We start from the raw sequence: 19,169 nt of genomic DNA, 5'->3' as shown, positions 1-19,169 counted from the left end.
GGGCCCAAAACCAGCTGCGCAAGAGCCAGATCATTCATACCTGAAGTAAGTTTACCCGCAGAGAGATCTGAGGGGTCATTCGGTTTACGTTTAAAAATCCCCAGAATCCAAAGGTTCGCATACTGAAGCTGAAGGCCTGCAGGCAGCTAGTTCCATAAAACCCTCAGCAAATGTGGAGTCGTACCCAGGGGGACGATACACAACCAAAATATAAATAGAACATGGTGAGAATAATTCAATATGTGCAAACAGCGCCTCCATTTTCAGATTATGGTTCAGGGTTAACGTGGTCCCAGAAAACCGTGTACTAGATATAATGACAACCCTTCCACCAGAATGACCGGTAAACATAGCATAACAGGCTTATTTGTAGAGCACACGTTCACCCCCAGAGGGGCCTCTTGGCATTATTGACAGATAATAGATGCATATTGTTACCCAACTTAATGGTACTCATTATATCGATCTCGGAAGGATGAAGGGCTGAGTGGACTTGTTGGAATTTGATAAACTCAAACTGTAGAAGGATCTAAGAGTAAAATATTAAAACTAGGAGGTAGGAGCTGGACTATCGCCAGGCCAGATGAATCACAGAACCAAGTCTCTGTAATACAGCAAAATCTGGGCAGGTATCATACGAAGGCTCATGGTAATGCACCAAATGAGCAATAAGAGAGCAAGCATTAAACAGCAGGCCCTTTAGAGAATATGAAAACAAAGATGTAGTGGGAGAAAAATTACTAATACAAAGCCCATAGGATAACGTGGCTGGCCAGGAGCTAGCTGTATAAGTAGCTCACGCGAGATGGTTACGTCAAGGAGTACCTCCTGGAAAGGACCAAATAGATAAATAGATCCCTCCATCAACCCATCTGTGGCCGGACGAGCACAGACAAGTTTAACCTTGGCGTGACTTTGTCACGCAAGGCATGTCCGCTGCACGTCCGGATCTCAAGTGGGTTATGAAGGAACATGATATTGCAGGAGCCAATCCTCCTGCAAGATGAACAGGGAACTTAGAATGAGAAGTGTGTTCCGGTCTGAAAAGAAAAAGAAAGAACGCTGAGCGGAAACGAGACGCCTGGGGTTTTAGGAGGCTAGGCACCCTCCTGCCATTCCCAGCATCATACAAGGAACCAAAACCAAAGTAAAACTCAAAAAATACTTCAAAAAATAAATGTCAAATTAAATATAACCAGAAATAAAAAAATAAACCAGCATCCAGTAACCTGCTGCAGCCCAGAATCAGCTGTGGCTGTAAAAGAAGCTCATTAAAAGAAACAAATGAAAACCAAATAAAAGAGAACACACACTGTGTATGCATGGCAGCAGAGGCAGAAACCACCATGCCTGCTAGGATGAAGACAGATAAAAACTGGCAGCATAAGAGCCAGACACAAGCCAATCTGTGCGTCCCTGCTGGATGAACAGGGAAGACAGACTGAGAAGTGTGTGCCGGTCTGAAAAGAAGAAGAAAGAACACTGAGCGAGAATGAGACCTCAGTTGTTTTAGGAGGCCAGGCACCCTCCTGCCATTCACAGCGGCATACAAGGAATCAAAACCAAACTAAAACTCAACATATACTTACAAAAATAAATGACAAATTAAATATAACCAAAAATAAAAATAAAACGGCATCCAGTCATCTGCCGCAGCCTTGAATCAGCCATGGCTGTAAAAGGAATTTAGCAAAAGAAAAAAAATGAAAACCAAATAAATAAGAACACACACCCTGTATGCATGGCAACACAGCAAGAGACCCCCATACCTGCTAGGATGCAGATGAAAAAAACTGTTGGCATAAGAGCCAGAGACAAGCCAATACCGTGCATCGCTGCAAGATGAACAGGGATTGGGAGAGAGATACCCACATTTCTGCTATGATGCTCTCTGTTATTATTTCTCTGAAAGTCAAGAAAGTAGTGACTAAGGTGAGAAACCTTAAATCACTTTGCCTTCACAGATGTAACCTAAAGTTTGTTTCAATAACATACTAAGTATTCTGTGTCTTGGATCAGATGCAGCTTTTTAATTAAGGCCAATGGCCTAAGCACATAATCCTCCCACCCCCTGGTCATGTACAACTCAGCAGCCGAGCAAGTAAAAGCTGACTTTATAGTTCATATACTTAGAACTGTGTGTTGTGCTTACTAGGCACCCAATACTATCCCTTTGAGCAAAGATTGGCTCACCAGCATATTCTCCAGGCCATATCGCTGGACCAAACAATGGCACAGATCGATACCACAATTGCTCAGGTGAACCTCTGGCAGGACACAGCCTGGATGGTGAATAACCAGGGGTCGAAGTGAGTGGGGTTGGTTGGTAGTAGTGTTGCGATACTTTAGAAATCTGTGTGGCTTGTCTGCAAACTGCTGAATGATGGTCACAGTGTAGCTGCACTGCTGGTGAAGCAGCTGCACAGTGCAGCCCTTTTCAGAAACAACAATTTCCTCAGTGGACCAAAGATGATGAAGAGGGCAGAGAAGATGACACTCTACTGTCATGGACTCAGGCTGTAGGTGCTGATTTGTGTGACTGAGCCAGTCCAATGTCTGATATGTGTTTGTTTGATGACAGGGAGTGAGTCCATTTGAGCTGAGTTTAAGTGTTCCTTTTACAGCTAATACAATTAATACACTGCTGCCATCTCTGGAAACAAAGCAGCCCCCAGTCAAGGCACACAATGCAGTGCAAATTCACACTTAAAAGCTGGGGCAACAGAGGCTAGTCAACCCTAACCTCTCTTCTTCAAATAAGATAAGATCTTTTTCTCCTTTGCTCCTTTGCCTTCTAGCAAGTAACCACTGTGGTCAGGCACCATTGACAAGTTCACAGGTAGGAACAGATCGCCTAATCCCACTGCCAGGGCAGCTTCCTTATGTGGGCTCTGACATTCTGTGTAGGGCTCTCCAAATTAACTTCCAAAACACACAATGATATATTTCTGAAACCATAGGTCTTTTTCATCACCACCACCTTCCAAACCCCAAAACATACCTTTACATCAAACTGAAACCGATCACCCACACACATACCAGACAATTTAGTCAAAATGTCCTACACATTACACTCTGCAAACTAGCATGCACACTGAAACAAGCATTCACCCAGTGGACAACCAGAGCTTGGAACATCGTACCACCTCATATCGGCAAAAAAGCCTCAAAAGATAGATGCCTCTTTCCCCAGAACTAATTCTGCCTCACCACCTCTCCTGTCTATCCTAATCTTCCTATTCTGTTTTAACTTCTGTGTCACTGCCCACCTCTTCAACTTTTGAACCTTTTAAGGTGCTCCGAGACCCTCAGAGCATCACCATCCCTGAATAAAAATGCATACAAAATAAAAATAAAATACATTTAGTGAATGGGCAAACCCTGTACACAATTATTTTTATTATTTTTATTACCCTCAAACCTATAACACATGTTTTTCTACCCATGGGCATGTGGCATGTTGTTGAAAACATCACCTATTTGTTTTGTAACTTTTCATTGATTTTTTATCTGATTAAACAGTACCAAACCACTCTGAAGAGAAGAACAACAATAATGCATGGCAGGGATTCACACAGGTGACAGTACTGAATATTCTACCGATAATGAGCTGCTGTAATGTACACACTTTAATTTAGCCATCACTTTTTTAAGGAATAAAATGGCAAATGGGTCCAGCTGTGTTTACCAGAGACAATAAGTCTGTTTTCAAAATACAAAAAGCAGATTAAAATGAATTTTAGGTTGAGGGTTCTCATGGCCTTTTTTTCTAAGCTAATGTGGAAGGCCACCATTTGAATAGATTGATATGTGTCTGGTTGACATTAAGCGAACCTTAGAAATAAGCAGATGCTTATACAGACCCTAACTTCTTACCTTGGCAGAGCAATAAGTCCCCATGATTTTTCAACTATTAAGACAAACTTATGATTCCCTTGTTTCACAGAATATCTCTCTCCACAGATGTATTCTGCTGGTATAAATAGGTCAAGCTACAAAGACACATCCAATTCAGGATAAACTGTACAGCAAAATGTACACCAAATGATGCATTGCATTTAAAGTGACCATGAGAAATACATTTTCAGTTGTAACTTCAGAAACATTTGTCTGATATGAAAAAGAAAGATATATCTAAATTCAGAAGTTCAACACAAACCACATACATATAAAAGGAAGGTCTTAAAAAGTATGAATTATGCATACATTTGCATAACTTAATACATCTGTCATGCATGCTGAGAAAAGCATAAAGGATATCTCTGGATTCAGAAGATTATTGGGCATATGAATATAGAATTCTCATCAATATCACATGTAAACATAAATAATTATTTAAAAATAAATATTTCAGTCCAATTTGATCCCTCACTCCTGTGGGAAGGGCTAATTCAATGTAAAACATTTCCTTTTGACACAAAGCATTCAATGGGCTAATGAAAGCAAATAGTGGTGAGTGAGTGAGTGAGTGAGTGAGTGAGTGAGTGAGTGAGTGAGTGAGTGAGTGAGTGAGTGAGTGAGTGAGTGAGTGAGTGAGTGAGTGAGTGAGTGAGTGAGTGAGTGAGTGAGTGAGTGAGTGAGTGAGTGGAACCTATCACAAATTCTGTGGAATTTGTTGGGTATTTACACTCACACACATAGAAAGAGAGGAGGGGTGTTTTGGAAAAGCAGAAAGGGAAGATAGTTTATTCAACAGCAGAAAAGCAAATTGGGGCTCCAACTGAACATTACTGATAGAAATGTTCCTTAATAGGGGCTTTTACAGATGGGACTGAATTCAGGGGCCTTTCCCAGGAGAGAACCAGATTACCTGAGAGGTATTTTAGGAACAGGTAGACTGACTGAAAGGAAGAGCTTATCTGGTGGTGATGCATGAAGCAAGATGTCCCTACCTGCCCTGGACCTTTGAAACACAAACTAAAAGTAAGCACAATGACCCCAGAGTATTAAGATAAATATTGCAAGAATTAATTTAATCTCTGAAAGCCATTAAAAGTATTTTCATGAACCATTTTGACAAATCATGTAACTGAAAGGTGATATATAGTTCATGGAATAGCCACTTTGTGATTGATAATTTAAATTAAACCTTAAGTAGCGTCATAATAATATGACTTTTCTCCAGCAAAATCGGTTCTCTGAAGGCACTAGAAAGCCAAATTGAAATGTGGAATGACAAGCATTGAACTGGAGTGTTGATAAATTGACACTGTTTCCTTGAGAACAGTGAGAGAGTTAGGCACTGTTGTCCCTGCATTCCAAAAAAGAAATAGAATGAACCCAAGCTTTTTATTAAATTGAAACATTGCAACTAATTCAACATCACATAGATATCCATTTTGTATCCATGCTTAGCTAGGAATTAATTGTTTGTCACATTTAGATTTGAATAAGCTGAACATTCAGAGTTCCATATGTTAGAGTAAATATTTTTATCTGATGCCAAGACTTGACCAGGGTTTTAAAGAAAACTAAGTTTACTGTTTATTTCAAGATTGCATACTGTAAATTGTGTCAATCAACATTTATCAACATGAATGTCAATGTATAGTCTACATTGCAAAGTATACTATCTGATTATCTAGAATAGTAGATCCATATTTGTTTTTTTATGTGTGGATTTTTGTTTGAATCAGAAACAGAGAAGTTGCATGTATTTACTGTAAATATTCTGTCTGTATTTAACTACTTGATTTATTATTTTAAATAAAATACAATATTCATAATATAAAAGAGCATGTTTCTTATCCCAGATTGTGGGGTGGCATTGTCATGGTGGGGTATTGGATAAGTGATATTGCTCCATAAACTAATCAATAACTTGAAATGTAAAATGTGTTCCATAGGTAGATGTCTGGTTTTGTGATGAATGTTGCCTGTGCTGTACATTGTACTTTTCTGTTGAAATACTGCTTCTATTGCTGGTCCCCATGCAAGACATGTGTGCATGAAAAGCCTTTCACTATCCATGGCACATAAAAAGCACAACATATTGTTAAACAAGGGGGGTTCTCGAGAGCCCAAGGAGGATGACCGCATGGTTATAGAGCTCCCTGTGGAACGGGCTGAATTATGGTCACCATACCCTTATCTAGCTGTGATTGTGATGCCGAAATTACCCCTCTGCTACCCTAATATCCCTGTGCAGCAGAAGATAATGTTTAGTGGCTGCTGAAGCCCAGAAAGCTGGGCTGTGTTACATGTGGCCCTGCACCTGGTGCCTGGGATGGGCTGACTCCCACGCCTTCTGGCAACACTGGGAGTGAGCGGACCCCTCGCTGCAGGTGGATGAGTGAACGGTGGACGCCACAGAGCTAAGGTTGGATTGCCCACACTGCTGCTGCTTCAGACCAGGACGACACTGCTCCAGCTGGGGCTGATCAATGTGGGCCCTCGACACCATCCCGACAGAGCGGGCAATGCCTGGTGGTACTCCCCCACCCGGGCGGCAGCTGTGATGTGAACCGTGGCATGAGAGGAACGGCTCGGATGTTGGACTGTATGCAGGGTTATGGGTCCATGAACTGATCTGAACGGTGCCTACCATTGGAGGCCGTGGACCACCTCCCACCAGAGGGTCTGGGCACTCACAGAGCACAGAGGCTCAGAACCCCCTTGACAGCCCTGAATCGGGGACCCTCACATCTGTCCAAGGCTGTGCCCCGGATGGGGTAACAAGATATGGGGCATGATGGGGACTTTATTTCCACAAATACTTTTGACCGGCAGGTCACAAGAGTAAGAGTGCTCAGCCCTACTCCGAAATGTGTTGGCATAAGAGATCTTGATATTTTGAGGCTACAGCCGGCCTCCCCTTCTGTTAAAGAATAAAATAACTAACTTGTTTGAGCACACCTATGAGTCTATATTTACTACATAACGACTGCCCACTCAGAGAACATTGAAATAATTTTACACAATTTTCAGGACCTAATTTTGAAGATTATAGCAACCACGTTTGGGGGGCAGTGTGTGAGTGACTGAGTTTCTGAGTGGATTTACACTCAGTTTTCCTTTTGGTGGTAGTTATTCAGTCCAGGAGTCTTTGGACCTTTTATCAGTTGGCTCCTTGAAACTGGGAATAAAATATCAACAAAGCTTGAAACCTGGTGGTGCCCACCTTTTCCTCCTTGAATGCATGATTGTGATGTGTCATGGAGGCACTGCCCTTCTTCAGCGACACTATGAACGATGAGCCACTAACAGCCACATTGTCTGCTGCTATGTGCTATCGCTGTGCATCTCTTGGAGTGCACAAAGATAGGTTACTGAGCCCCTAAAAGGATAACCATTTGTCTGCACAATTACCCATGGCAGCCCGCATGTACTCAGCACGCCGCTGCTATTCCTGCTGGTCTGGGATGCCTTCCGGAGAGCACAGACTTTCTTCTAAGAATGACATACAGGCCCACATTGCCGCCATACCCATGCCGGCTGCTTTGCGCAGAAAGGGTTTCAATTAGGTGACCGCAACGGGGGCCTAGCTCTCCTCTACATGTTCCTGGTCTCCACACTCGATCATATGTGCCTATCTACTAGTGCCAGTTTAACAGCGCTGGAAGGGCAGGCCATTGTCTGAAGATACTTAAACGCCCTTACTGGTACGCATGCTACCTCTGCAAAAATCATTGGACTGAAGGTCCTGGATGCCCCCTGGAATGTGGGCCCTCTCCATAGATTGCTTATCTGGCTCCCTGCTCGAGGCAAGAGTGCCGTTTGCTGTTGACCCCCTGGGGCTCTGCCACAGGGTTGCGTGGCTGCCCTCGTCTTGGGCATAGCACCAGTGGCCCATACGCCAGGAGGAGCACAACAGATCTTCGGATGTTAGCCTGTGCACTGGTCCTGCTTGCACAGGTAGGGGATTGGGGTAAGCAACACAACCCATGAAACCCAAAGTCTGACAGTGGGGAAGACGCTGCCAACCTTGCCAGAGCCCCTCTGCGCAGGTTCGACAGACATCCCCAGAAGATGGATATTCAAATACAGAGTCAGGTGATATTAGGGGAAATGAAGCTCATCAGTCAGCGCATGCAGGAGGCCAACTCCACCGTACAAGACATCAAGAAGGAGCTGCAGGATGTCGCCAGATGGAGGAAAGGCCAGGAAGACAGAATTGTGGACAATGAGCAGCAAATTAGCACGATCAAAGACAACTATGTTACTGCTATTGCAGACCTCGATCGCCTAATCAGGGAAGTGCAGTGCCCGGGGGCCAAACTAGAGGACCAAGAAAATAGGCCTATGTGCAATAAACTCTGTCTAGTTGGACACCCTGAAAACATTGAGGGGGTGACCTCGAGGCTTACTTATACAATCTACTGCAAGACAGGCTGCACTTTGATAACCCTTGCTGCTACACCATCTGAAGGGTCCATAAAGCCCCTTTCGCCAAGCCATCTCCCGTAGAACGGCCGCAAACCACCATCATGCACCTGCTGAATTTTAAGCACAAGCTGGCCATACTCAAGGCGTACCAAGAGGCGGGGGCTATAAAACTTGATGGCAGTACAATTCACATGTTGAACAATTACTCCATAGAGGTCTCCAGACACAGGCAGCACTTCAACTATTCTTTGAAGCAATAAAAGGATCTGAACACAAACATTACCTCATGTTTCTGGCTGCATGGTCCATTCAACTGAATCGCCAATGGCACTCATTTGGGGACTCCGAGGAGGCATGGTGCTTCTTAAAATTGCAGGATATCATCACCCCGGTGTTCACCCCAATAGAGGGAAGGTCGGCACAGGGTTAAGGGGAGGGCCCGCCTCTCGGAGCACAGCAGCAGGAGACATCCTTCGATGGAGGGAGGCAGGCGGGCAGGAAACAATGTGGAATCGGCTGGCTACAGGAGGGGCCCACGAAATGAGCAAGGCAGGAGGCTTCATGGCCGCTGGATCTCCACCGCTCGGGTGCCTATGGCCTTCTCTATAGACTTTCTATGGCTCACTGAACATGATGAGCTTAGGTCCATGACAGCAATATGGCGCAGCCGCACTGCCAATACCTACTCGCTACTAGACACTTAATCTGCCCATAACTCGCTGTGCTATGGGGTAAATTCACAGGCACTGTATAAGAGATCCATTAGCCGCGTTGGCTAGGTTATCCTCTCACCGGAAAAATCCAGGTAAGAAGGTCAAGGAGTGCTCTCTCAAAAAACAACAATCTGCCGTTGGGTGCATGGCTTGGATCGTGTATCAGGCAGAACTGGTGGTCTGCAGGAAAAAGACAGCGGGCAGCGTCTCCTCAAGCTGCTGAGTCACTGGGGAGAGCCGGCAGCAAAACTAAGACTTTGCCTGTGAATTTACCGCATTGAAAAGACGTCATTTCACACAGAACCCGTCCTGATGATGGCCATATGAATGATGAGGCTCATCTAGCTCAACTCCAAATGGCCGAAACAACTGGTGTAGACGCACTATTTCCCTAAAACTACAGCACATATATTGCTGTCCACACATGCAAATTTCTCTTTTGTGTCCTTGCAAATGTTTTATGTTGTTTTAAGAACCTTGTTTTGTAACTTCACACCATTGAATTGTGCATTTTTGACAAACCCCCACACAGATTGGGTTTGTTATACACACACTGTCTTTATTTTTGCCTGAAAAACGCCTTGATACAGTGTGTTGAAAACATATTCTTGTTTGTTCTGTTGTGGTCCAAGAAACCATTTTGATGTCTGTTTTCTCCCTGGAATTGTGCTTTTATTTATACCACTCACACAGTTCCAATATATAAAATAATTGTGTCTGAGAGATTTTTTTCTCTACGATATAACCTCTATGAGTATTGTCTCATTGAAGAAACGGCAGAGTTTACACAAAAGATTGTGGGATTTCGCGTGTATGAGCAATAGTGTTCTTGTACCTATTCACTTGTGTGCTTTGTTCTTCAGATTACACCAATATCCATGCACGCTCAGTGCGCTTCATGCTCCAACTGGGGATTTAAATATATTGAGCCCGCCCATGCACCGATCTAGACCTATCGCTGCCCAAACACCTGACACAGACAGATGACCACTCTCACATGCATATCCCTAACCCAAACCCTGTCATCCCATTACCCTCTGATGCCTTCTTAATATGCTTTATATGCCTTCTCAAGATGACTCTATTGCCATCACGGAAACCTGGCTACATGCTGCCTCAGGTCCGCTCTTGGCCGTCGCCATTCCAGACGGATACTCCATCCTCAGAAATGACCGCCAATCCAACCTCTCCAAAGGTGGTGGCGTCGCGTTTATACACAGGGATAACATTAATATGAGACTCATTCCCAACACCCAACTTAGCTCGGCCGAATCTCTATCAGTTAAACTTTCTCTATCACCTACCAACACCACATCACTGCACCTTATCTACAGACCACCAGGACCCCTTATGTCCCTTTCGGAGGACATTATATCCATCCTCACTGACAACACCAAACCTTATTCCAAAGTGCTGCTACTGGGCGGTCTTAATCTTGACCTATCAGATCCCAAGGATCTCCAGGCCACTGAGGTTGCTAGTAACATCTCAAACTTAGGTTTTTCACATCGCATTCTCGAACCAACTCACAACAAGGGCAGAACACTTGATTGGATTGCAGATTTAAATTGCAACACATCGATAAGCTCCAATTCCGCATGCGCCTGTTCCGACCATCACATCATCATCTTTCACATACCGGCTAACAACCCATGCCCTAAACCCAACATAGCACCCCCCATTCCCACAAGAAACAAAAAGGACATCAATAGGGACGAATTACTCGCCCTCATTTTACCTATTCTCAACAAATGTGCCTCACAATACAACGACCCTACAGTCCTAGTGGACACCTTCAATCAAACCTTGCTCAAAGCTATCGATATCATAGCTCCCCTCAAACTACGGAAAGCTAAATAACAAGCTCACTTGAATTCATGGTTTCAACCACAACTGAGAGCATTACGCAAAGAAAAAGGCAAGGCTGAAGCTCTATGGAAAAGTCTCCCATGCGTGACTAATAAAGACAACCTCTTCATCGCATCCCTTAATTACAAGGAAGCGATTGTTCAAGCAAAAAAAGAGACTTATAACCTACACATCTCGCAAGCAGAATCCAACACGAAGGAGCTATTCAAAATTCTTAAAGAACTAGAATCCCCCTCGCCCATCCTAGGCACATGTAGCAAAGACAGTACATGGTGTAACAATATTCAAAATGCCCTCCTCACTAAAATAACCACCTCTCACCATCCCAGAGGTTGAAAAAAATCATTAGCAAGCTAAAACCCTCTAACTGCCAAGTTGACTCCTGCCCTGCACCCATCATTAAGGAATCGGCACACAACCTTTCCCCTTTCATCACCTCGTTTATCAACTCTTCTTTTCACTCTGGCAACGTCCCTGACAATCTCAAGGACACCTGAGTCATCCCCCTGCTGATGAAAACCTACTCTGGACCCTTCGATACCTTCCTACTACCCGTTCCTTCTAACAATACTAGACAGAGCAGCTTATTTACAGAACCAGAAGTACCTGGAAACTAACAATGTACTTGGTACGAGACAATCTGGCTTTAGACCAAAGCACGGGACAGAAACATCCCTATTAGAACTCAAATTGTGGACTTAAAAGACAATGGCAAACTGGCCCTCCTACTACTAGTTGACCTCTCAGCAGCTTTCGATTTGGTCAATCACCAAATCCTCTGCCGTCACTTGAAATCAGCTGCCCACTTCTCTGAAAAAGCCACTAATTGGATCACCTCTTTCCTGGACAACAGACAAATTAGAGTATTTTCACCTACCTCATCTACAGATCCAACCCCGGTCCCCTGCAGAGTGCCACAAGGGTATTGTGTATCACCTACACTCTACAATGTATTTACCAAACCTTTGTTTGATGTGTTTGATTATCTGGGTGTTACCTACACCAACTACGCTGATGACACCCAGATACTCATTCCCATCACCAGTGACTACATGGCCGATTCCAAAGCTCTGAATGACATCTACCAAGTCATCCAAGCCTGGGTGGCCCAACACGAGCTCTGTCTCAACGATGACAAGACAGAGCTTCTCATCCTGGGCACCCAACAGAGACTCAACAAGTTTGACCTATCTTTCACCACCTTTAATATTGATGGCAATTCCATCAAAGTGTCCAAAGATACCAAAACTCTGGGAATCTATCTCGATTCTACACTTTCACTTAATAGACAAACTAATGCGGTTGTCGCTGCCTCTGCTTACACATGTAAGCTTATCACAGCCTGCCGCCAATTCCTTTCCACACAGAATTGCATTACTCTAGCCAGGACACTGGTTATGTCCAAACTCGATTACTGCAATGCACTTTATCAGGGAACCAACCAACGCAACCTCAACAAACTCCAGGTCATTCAAAATAATGCTCTTAGAGAGGCCCTTAATATTCCCAGAACTGCACACATCTCTGAAACAAGGAAGAGTCTACATTGGCTTTCAGTGGCCCAAAGGATATACCTGAAATCCCTAGCCCTCACACACAAATGTGTAAACAATCAAACCCCCCATCTACTTAGCCTCTCGGTTCTGTCAGTACATACCCTTGCGGTCACTTAGATCCACCCAAGCACACTGCCTGACCATCCCCAGATACAAACTTCAGAAAGCCGGAGGTGTAAGCTTCCTAGTTCTAGCCGCTAAACTCTGGAATTCACTGCCACTCACCATCAGATTCTTACCTTCTCCAACTCTATTCAAACAAAAAGCCAAGCTCTGGCTATCCGCCACGCTTGACTAAATGCCTTTACATGCCACCTGACCTTGTCGCCTTACTACTTGTAACTTGTTCTTTTGTATGATTGTTATGTAAAACTGCAACTGTACGATTGTTATGTAAGATTGTAACTGTAATCATTGCCATATGTACCTGTTGTTCTAAGATACGTGCCAGGTAGCCTTCGGGTCTGGAGCGCTATACAAGTAAACAAAATACAAATACACACACTCGCTAGGATCAATTATATACCTAGATTAGATAAGATCTGCCCTGACGTATCCTCCTGGTAAACCCTCCCCCTATCTCTTACCGGCAGGATTAATCCCATTTAAATGAATGATATGCCCAAACTGACCTACCTAGCGTTCATGCTCCCTATGCCCCCTTCCAGAGCCCAATTCCCTGAATTTGACCGCATGATTATGAAGTTTATCTGGCGAGGGAAATGGCGAGGCTAAACAAGCACATCCTGCAAGCCGATAAACCGAACGGTGACTGGCACTCCCATCCTGGCAGGTTTGTTATATGGTGGCACAGATTGGATGGGCCAAAAGATAGGTCAATGTGGATGATACTACAAGTTTGCAGGCCATTGAGGTGCAAAATCTCTGCTCCTTTACACCCCCAGAAGGCCATGGTGATCCTGCCTCGGCAGCTCCTGAGGGCTCTTGATCACCACCCGATACTGGGCCACACTTTAACACAATGGCATAGAAGACAGTGATTCACAGGTACAAACATGCACGTAGCCCTGCAGTGGATCTCACCCGATGCCTTGCTCTTGCTCTGTATATCTACAAAGCTCCTGGCGTGACATCAGGCCTAATGGGGAGAAGTTAGGCTTATGGATCTTTTTGAGGGTGACAAGCCCATCCATCCCCTTTCCCGACATTTTAAGCAGACTAGGTTTGACGAACGCTGACTGGCTACAATGCTGAGCCCTTCACTCTATCTTAGCTGCTAACACAACCGGGGACTCCAGACTTGCAGAACCCTTCCGGTGCGAGAAAGAGGTGATGCAGGACCCTTCTAAATACCGATACTCAAAACCATTTACACGCTCGCTGCGCACAATACCTATGAAAGAATACTGGCACTGGCTGACATGTGGAGCGAGGATCTGGAGGTGGAAATAACAGTTGGTGATATATATGACTCCTTCCCCTCAGTGGCCCAAGTATCCTGCAATCTCTGCCAACGGGAGATCCAATTCAAACTCATACACAGAGCATACTACACCCCAGCTAGACTGTATAGAATGGGCATAGCGGGGGGATGCCGAATGTTGGCGTGTGTGTGGCAGAGTGGGGACCATGGGACATATGTTCTGGCACTGCCCCAGGCTCAAACCGCTGTGGTCTAAGGTTACGTTTAAGCTCCGGAGTGTTCAGGGGACGGTGATTGAGTCTATTCCGGCGGCAATGCTGTTTGGACAGCGTCTCGAAAACTGGCATAGCAACGCATTGACCCGCAAACTAATACGCATTGTTCTTTTTACCACTCGCAAAACCACCTTGCTGAACTTTAAAAAGCCGGATCCACCGACATATCAACAATGGGGGACACTTGTGTCTAAAATATGCTCAGCTATTAACGCCCTTGGCCCAGTTTTAAGAGCCTTTAATGTGGACTAAGGGATGTTACCACCTGACATTCACCCAAGGAGGGAGACCTAGGCAACGGGAGGATAGCTCAGGAGCAACGTGCTCGCCTTGGAAGCAAGACAACACAGTGCACCACAGGTTCGATCCCCGGGTCTGTGCTCAGTAACCTCTGGCTGTTAAGCGCGTTATAAATAACCTATCATATAGTATCACTCTTGCTATTAGAACATTCCACCCACTGAAGGAATAAGAAGGAGAAACGTTGGCCCAATGAGAAGACTTATAGCAATCATTACAGCTCTCGTCTGAAATGCAACCATTCGAATGTTTTAACGTAACTTATAACCTAGTTAAGTGAAAGGCCAACAAAATAACTCCAGATGGCATTCCAGTTTGATGTGGCCACACTCGCCTCCACAATTCATACAACAACTCAATTGTTTCAACAAAGCCTGCAGGACCACTACTTTTATTTCTGCACATTATGCACTGTGAATAATGGCAGGCCTTTGAAGCAATCGAAAATGTTTTTTCTCTGCCAACAGGTAGACTCCCATTGCCTCCCTCTCAGGTGGTTCTCCCAGCATGACTCACTTCAGACTGAAGCACAATTTTTATCCTCACATGTTCCACCTCATCACAGTTGACCACCTCCCATCTTATGTTTTATTACCCTCCCACACAGCCTCAATCTTGTTGCACAGGAGAGAGCCGGCAGAGGAGCAACTGAGAAAATGCCTCTTCAGTGCTAGCTGAAGAAGAATAAGTCTATATCCTGATCAAAATGGACCCAAATGGGAACCCAAATGCCTTTGCCCACCCAAATTACTTTCCCCTGACGAGTCCTCCCAGAAGCACAAGTCTATAAAGAAGCATCACAGCCAGCTCCCGCCTCTGTTATCCAGGTTTGTGCTTGAAGAGAGGGTGGAGGTTTGTAGCCATGCATTCCGCTCCCCCTTCAAGACAACATGTTGTCGTCGAATTGTCAGTTAGATTTTCATCCTATGTCCAGGATATGCAGAGCACCCTTATGCCTTTGTCACTATGAGGTTCTACACTTCAGGGGGTATGAGTAATCCTCTGGGATCCTCTCTGGATTATTCTCAATGTGCCCAAACCGTTCTGCATTGATGATTAGAGGCACCTGTCCAAAATGGCTGCCACAACAAAATCTGTCAAAAATACTGACATTTAAACTGTCATGGTAGCAATGAAGAGCTCATTAAATGCCTCTAGTCTCCTTACTCTTATAACTGGGCCCCCAAATAATGCAGAAATTATATATCTTTCTATTAAAGCAATAGAACCCGAGTAGGGGGGGGGGGGCATTATAGGTCTGGTAATGCCCTGGGGCATTTGCCTCAGCTTTAACATAAGCCCTGGGGCATTACCAGACTGGTTGCATTTTTTCTCGAGTTGGGAAACGCGAGGAAACGGTTACACAACTCAAGAAAAAAAAAAATAATAAAGGCTGCCATGGCACGAGGAGAAGAGACAACATGTAGTCCCTCTTCCCTTTCCATGACGCTCATAAAAAAGATAAAAAAATAAACAATTAAAGTGGCCACCATGGACCAAAGTGAAAGTAGTACAACTAGTCCCTTTTCCCTTTCCATGGTGGACAGTCAGAGAAAGGGAAGGAACCTGGAGGGAACGGCACGCTGAATGGGAGCAGGTAAGTTCTTGTCGGGCTGGTAACGACTAGCCGAGGGCCAATCAGATCGATTGTTAAAATGTTATTGTCCTTCGCAGGGTTCTAATTGTCTATAGAGTTGGTATGTGGCATTTGATTTCAGCATGTACACACAACGTTTATGTTATCTGCACCAATTCACATAAGCACCACATTTGCATCCTCCAATCAATTAACTGTATTCACCCAGCGCCAACCTTGGGGCACACGTCGCGCTAACGACTGATTCATTTAAATACTCACATAGTGTAAATTGCTCTGCAAAGTTTGAAAACTGCTCTACAAAAATGTTAATATTCACACTAATACAAAAATGATAGACAGATTCAAAACGCATTTCCTCTACAAGCAATATGCAAAAAGAAAGAGTTAGCAAACAACTAAAGAGTATTTGTTCGGCATAATTACTGCGTGGCTTTTCTCTGGAGATTTCTGTGAGCCCAGTTAGGTTGGCACATAACTATCTATAGAGGCATAATGGAAATATGAGGATGGCAGCAAAGAGACTGCTGTGTACATTGGTAATTAAATAACTTTTGCAAGCTCGCCTTTTATTTCTGGTTACTGCTCCTGAGCTCTGGGTACAAATTTGAGTTCACTCTTTATATTCTGGATCTCTGAGAGGTTGAAAGCCGGTCCGGGTAGTTTCACAGCACCTGGAAGAGGCTTCTTTGGTTCTTCCTCCGTGGCAGCGTGATCAGGAGTTTGTGCACTCTATACATAAAAACAGGAAAAATACAGCTCAGACTTTTGGGATCCCAGATGTCTTTGTAATTATAAATAACACAAAACCTTAATATGAGGAACAGGATCAAAATTAGATCATTATGTTCATCATTAATACAATCAGAAACAGTCTCCATTTGGCAGATACGGGCAGATAAATGTGTAGAAAGGCTTTCCATATTTTGCTACCAATAGACGCTGTCATTTCTGACCAATGCATTGGGTCTGGATGACATGCATAAAGAATGCGGGCACAATGCCATACACAGATACATGGTAATTCCGCTGTGAGCAGAATGGCCAGACATGTATTGTGTATCCATGGATTCTGTGCACCACATTAGACCAGGCACAACACAGAACAATAATTATTTGTGAGTCCATATTGAGTAACAGAAATGGTCAGTGCAGTGTAATGGGCTTTGGGGTCACAGAGCCCAAAAAAGGTTGATTGATGCCATTAGCCTTTTTTTAATTTATTTATTTACGAGTTTGGCTTATTATTAGCATTTTGCGTTTGGTTACATTAAAAAAGGTAAGAGAGACAGTTTGTGATCTTCAAATACTTATGTATATATCGATACATTAAAACATTTTTAAAAAAACAAAATGTTAAAGATGCTAATTTCTTTTGATCCATCATTAGCCTTTGTTTCACTCTACCATTCCCAATGCCCAGGGCATCATGCAGAGGATGGAGAATACAGGGATTATCTGCAAGCAGTGACTCAGCAAGAAGCCTTGGAAGGGATTTCTTCGAGGGATTACAGCATTCATGTGCAGTATATCCAATCCTGGACTCGCAAAATGCACTAGGCCACTCGCATTGGCAAGCAGCTTTTATGAAGGGTGAGTATCATTTGCATGGTACTCAACCTTGCTGGTGAGTGTGAGGATGTATTCAACTTTTATTTGACATTAATCGCAAGCAAACTTCGTTGGCAGTAACTGACAAAACTGTGCCTGGCTGGCCTTTGGATGGCAGCACTGCACTAATATGAAGTGTGCCTATGGTGACATGGGCCATTTACAGGAAGCACTGGTACATATTTTGTCGCCAATCCAAGGGGCGAGTACATTTCTCTTGGGTCTAATATATAAACTAAGGAACTTGCCCTGTAGGCCTAGTGGGGCTTTTAAGAATGTGCACGGCCTACAATCCACATTTGAAAGCTTTTGGTGCACAGGGGAATTATCCAGGAACAGCCCGATCTGCACATTCAAAGTGGTCATCCTATTTTTGGAGTAGTTTTCCTTACTTTAAATGCAGGATCTCAAATATTGTCCCAGTCACATTGTGTTATATAAAGCAATTTTATTTAAATTCCACAATCAAAAATGTCGAAATAGACAGAGTCATCTCTATTAAATAATTCAATAGCTACAAATATTGCCCAGCCTCAAATGGCCTCACGCTGCATTAAACATACACTCTACTCACTTCACTAAATCTAATCACTCCTATACTTTCTGTCCCTTCATGTTTCATTCAGCACACTCTATTTAAAAACAAGTCAGCTGGAAATTCATCAGGGGTGAGCTGACTCCATACCACTGCTATACCCTCATAGTGGTTTTCAAAAACCACCACTTAGTGGAAAAGAGTGCACAACCTTTTTGAAACATGGGGCCTCATGACGACCTTCGCGGAATGGGTTAATGGGCTCCGCTAATGGAGGCGGACCCGTTAAACCTGTTCCATGAAATTACGAGGTCCCCTCGCGGGTCCCGCGAGGGGAAGAGGGAGCTAACAACAGGCCGGTCGTAATTGGCCCGTTGTTAGCTCCCTCTCCCATTCTCATTGAGCCCTATGGGGGCCCGGATGGGAATGGGGAAGGTCCGGGCCCGGGTTGCCAGAGGGAGGAATTACCGGGCCCTCCAAACTCAGAATGGCCCGGTAATTCCCCATTCTGGGAACCCGGTAAAGGAGCCCGGTTTGGCAATCGACCAGAATCACACACACCTGACGGCCCTTTCCCTTCCCACAGGGATAAAAGGTGGAGCACGAGAGCACAATAAGAGCAAGGGAGACTGCACGACGAGAGAGCTAACTCAGTACGGCGGGTCAAGAAGACGAGAAAGACGGCCCAAATCGAGAGGGTGCCAAGGAGAGAAGCTGCCTTGCCCTTTACGACCAAAGGCTGTGAAACCTCTGCAGAAGGAATGGTAAGACCACAAACAATAGCCAGCAAGTTTTGCAGCAGACATCAAAGGAACACAGGGCCCTTCTCAGCTTACAACCAAGCCGGGGAGACCCTATTGTTGAAACTATCGTTACCAGAAGGACTTGGAAGAAAGGCGAGAAGGGGGGTCACAGTGGTCATACAGGGGTCTAGTAAAATCATTTGTACAATCGAAAGCCTTTCACCAACAGAACGCTGAGAAACTAAGGGAAGCGAGTCCTGC

The 19,169-nt window shown here is 44.3% G+C and overlaps 1 protein-coding gene across 1 annotated transcript in view; it reads right to left on the bottom strand.

The window, feature by feature from the left end:
- The window catches only part of SMPX (small muscle protein X-linked), a 352,501-nt gene that overhangs the window by 148,620 nt on the left and 184,712 nt on the right, over positions 1–19,169 (bottom strand). Inside the window, exon 4 of the mRNA XM_069640379.1 lies at positions 16,586–16,751. Within this exon, the coding sequence (XP_069496480.1) occupies positions 16,599–16,751 (153 nt within the window). The 3' untranslated portion in view covers positions 16,586–16,598. The remainder of the gene's footprint in view (positions 1–16,585; positions 16,752–19,169) is intronic.

The sequence above is a fragment of the Ambystoma mexicanum genome, chromosome 7q (assembly GCF_040938575.1).
Source record: "Ambystoma mexicanum isolate Mex_15411 chromosome 7q, UKY_AmexF1_1, whole genome shotgun sequence".
Lineage (NCBI taxonomy): Eukaryota > Metazoa > Chordata > Amphibia > Caudata > Ambystomatidae > Ambystoma > Ambystoma mexicanum.
Note: the sequence above shows the minus strand (reverse complement) of the source record. Positions and strands in the feature narration are given on the sequence as shown.